Source organism: Thermobia domestica, chromosome 14, assembly GCF_964235325.1.
Source record: "Thermobia domestica chromosome 14, izTheDome1.hap1.1, whole genome shotgun sequence".
Taxonomy (NCBI): domain Eukaryota; kingdom Metazoa; phylum Arthropoda; class Insecta; order Zygentoma; family Lepismatidae; genus Thermobia; species Thermobia domestica.
Window position 1 is genome coordinate 25525520 of NC_137467.1, and position 3948 is coordinate 25529467.

The 3948-nt window shown below is 36.1% G+C and overlaps 1 protein-coding gene across 1 annotated transcript in view; it reads left to right on the plus strand.

Moving 5' to 3' along the window:
• The window catches only part of LOC145669578 (uncharacterized), a 632206-nt gene extending 630226 nt beyond the window's left edge, over window positions 1-1980 (plus strand). Inside the window, exon 7 of the mRNA XM_081737789.1 lies at window positions 676-1980. Coding sequence (XP_081593915.1) covers window positions 676-762 — 87 coding nt within the window. The 3' untranslated portion in view covers window positions 763-1980. The remainder of the gene's footprint in view (window positions 1-675) is intronic.
• The last annotated feature ends 1968 nt before the right edge of the window (window positions 1981-3948 follow it).

Here is a 3948-nt window from a genome sequence, read left to right on the forward strand (position 1 = left end):
TTTCTTTCCTTACAGAGGTAATAAGAAGCCACTATTATCGTTTCGATCTTACTCATGTTGACTCGCAACACTGACTGAGGAGAATTGTGTATGTAATTACGTGACGCGGAGCGCGTAGCTACGGATGACTGTGTAAGCACACACGCGTAGCGCGGAGGGCGGAAGACGGAGCGCGGAGCTCCGCTTGACTGCGTAACGGGCCTAAAGGGAAAAGGACCTGGCCTCTCGGATCTCCTGATTTACCACCCTGCGACTTCTTCCAGTGGGGGTACGTTAAGGACGTTGTTTACGTACCCAAACTGCCGCAATCCTTAGTCGAGTTCAAATAACGCATCAGTGCTGCAGTACAGACAATCAACAGGACTATGCTACAAAATGTATGGAATGAGCTCGAGTATCGCCTGGACGTGTGTCGTATCACCGAAAGGTTGCATAGTGAATATTTGTAGAGTATGTATAAACTTGGTGGATTTATTGCTCTGTTCATATATCTTTTGTGTGTGTTCTTGTAATACTTTTGAAAATATAACCTTTTCGAAATGTATGAATCATTTATGCTAGCCCTATATAATATTTTGGTTTTCCATGAAAGTAATTCTGTTCTTTCAGAATAGTTTTTTCTTTTCATAAAAAGTAGTTTTGAACTTAACATGATTTTATTTCTTTTTAACACAGGTGATTGCAATATATGGTGTTATGAGGTTTTACAACATGCTTCGTGCTGGCATTTCATGGAAGGATCCAGAAGCCATAGAACTCTGATGCATTTGGAGAAACAGCAATGCCGATTCGAAAGTTTTGCTGTCAAGTAACTATCCCACCGTTGGTCAAGACGTATGACATTGTGATGATATATAATACAGTGTTGTGCATTTCATTATCAACAAAGAAAACCGACCAAGCTTCTTTCTTCCTTTAAATGTGTGTGTGTGTATGTGTGCGTGGCATGTGTATATGTGTATAATAATATGTGTACATATAAAGGACGTACACAAACTGGAACGATTACTTTTTGTATATGATTATGAGGAAATTTATTGGTTATGTGATAAATCTGAACTGAAAAAAAGGCGTCAACGGAATTACCATACAAACTATACACATAACGAAATACATATATGGATGTGTAAATATATAAAACAAAAACTATTGCAAATTATCACGTCTGACTTGTGAATATTAACCTGAAGTTGTGAGATTATATTTTTTATATATTATTTTTGAATAAAGTTTTGTACATGGTGGTTCATTTTGGAAAATTTGTAGGTAGATTTAGGTGTTTTAAACACTTACATAGTCTTAAAATCTAGAAACAAAAGCGAACCGATAATAATAATGCAATAATGATACAAAATTGGAGAGGGATTAATTTTAACTGGAGAATTAATAAACGAGGAAGCAAAGCTGCAGGAGTGGATCCAGGAGAGGCGATCGAGGCGATCCCCCCCCCCTCAGAACAGGAAACTTTCTTATTTTATATATATAAATAATAATAACTCCATCTTACAGTTTGGAGCTCTTAGAAGTAGCTCTAAGTAGCATATTATAACCCATCTCCCCCCCCCCCCGAAGCCTGTCCTGGATCCGCCCCTGCAAAGTTGTATTGCTTTAAATGTATAATATAAGTAATCATTTTCATCTATTTCTAGTAACGGATAAAGTAATTGTAAGAGAAGCTGATATAACAGAACTTAGCCAAAAAGAAAAAAAGAAAAAAGAAAAGAAAAAAAAATAATTCTTGCAAATTTTAAAATTTTTGAACACACTTTTAGTAGAGATCTAACAACAACGAATTGTATCTTTTTGTATAACTTTTCGGAAATGAACCATTATGTACAATATACTTTTTGTCCATGTAACTTTGTGTATTTATGTCATCATTGACTATTGTGTTACAATAACTTTCTGAATTGCGATTTCTTTAAAACATGTACACTATTTGATTTAAAAGAGAAAAGAAGTAAATTTTTGAAAAATCAATCGCCAATTCTGTTCAAGAAGTATTTATTTTAAGTAAAATTATACCAAATCATTATCCTATATCCTATTGTAATATAGTTATTAAATTAGAGTCCAGAGTACACATCATATACACTTAAACTGTTTCGTACCAGTGGCATCCATGTGGGTGTAATCAGTGATGCTAACCTGAAATGTTTCAAAATCCCATCTCGTGAGGCAAAAACTCCCATTTTGTACCGAAAATTCCCATATTGCAATAACTACGAAATTTGCATATAAAAACTCCAAATATAACACTCACCTTTCTCAATGTAAGTTTAAATATTCCAAAAAGTTCCAATCTTCCATAGTAATAACAAATTAAACAAAAATTGAGCAGTCAGGGCTTCGAGGACGCTTTCTTCAGTGTAACATGGGAAATAGACGAAAGAGCACTTGTTTCAAAGACGCGCTTGAACATAACATTACCTCCCTTGACGTTTCATCCCCGATCTCTGTAATTGAGTTTTCTGCTCCTAAACAACAAAAATATATGAAGAAGAAGCACGTTGTTTAACCAAATCTACGTCCAGCAAAACACTCTCTTTGGATTGCTCATTGTCAGAAATACCTTTTCGATCCTGTCAGAAGAACCCGTCCCGAAATATTAGAGGATGCCAATCTAAGTTCTGAAGATGATTATTAGGATACAGACGTATTTGAAGCTATTGCAGGAAACAACGAGCCTGAACTATTTTCACAGACATAACTTAAAGATTTTTTTGGGTCTTACAAAGGAATGCGCAAAGCTACTGCATTCTCAACTGAAGGAAATACATATTTTGGCACCAGGTATTACTTTTCCTTGGTTTACAAAAGGAGATTTCATTCCTTACTTTTATAAAGAAGAAATCTTATTATATTGTTACAATGTCGTTGTACTAATGGAAAAGTTGAATACGTTAAGGACTGGAGACTGTTCATAAACTCCCCGAAAAGAAACATCAAAGCAATGCTGCTTCATAATTGCAGTAGATACGCCACAGTTCCAGTTGCTCACTCGGTGTTTCTAAAAGAAAGTTACGAAACTCTCTCTGATCCTCTCAAACCTTAAGTACAATGAACGTGGTTGGATAACATGCAATGATTTAAAAGTTATTTCCATGATTCTAAGACAAGAGGTAGGTTATATCAAACATCCATAGTTACTCTGCGAATTGGGTAATAGGGATAGAACTCAAGTCTGAACCCAGAAAATTTGGCCATCTCGAACATCCCTACAGATAGGTAAAAGTATGATAAATCTTAGCTGATTCTAGTAGAATCCTGCTCCCGGCACTTCATATTAAAATTGGCATCATGAAACAGTTCGTAAAAGATCTGTAGAAACAGGGAGAATGTTTTCAGTACTTGAATGAAAAGTTTCCAAGACATTCAGAAGCTAAAGATTAAGAGAGTGTATTTACTGGTCCAGTAGAGACCTGCACGGGCCGGGCTTGGGCGGGCCGACACTAATGTCTCTTCAGGTCGGGCCGGGCTGGGGCCGATTAATTGCAATTCTTTAATAATTATTGACTTTCGTTAAACGATAATTAGAATAAAGGCAAACGTTGAAGAAGTGTGCCGTTGAAAAATCTTACAAAATGAAACTACGAAAATTTATCGGGCCCGGGCCAGGCTTGGGCCAAGAACTTTATAAAACTTATCGGGCCGGGCCCGTGCAGCTCTCTATGGTCCAGACATCAGGAAACTAACGAAAGGTAAAGAGTTCGAGGATACAATGACCGTACCTAAGCAAGAGGCTTGGAATTCGTTTTTTTTTTTTTAAAGTCATTCACAAATTTCTTGGTAACTTGAAGGATCTTAAATTCAAGCTCATTGTAGAAAACATTAGGACCTGTATACATATTGGATCCAGTATTATTTGAAAACTGAAAGGTAGACTGTAAACTTTTCATAAAGTATGTTCATAAAGTAAGAATATTAATGCTATTTTCCATTGCAGTT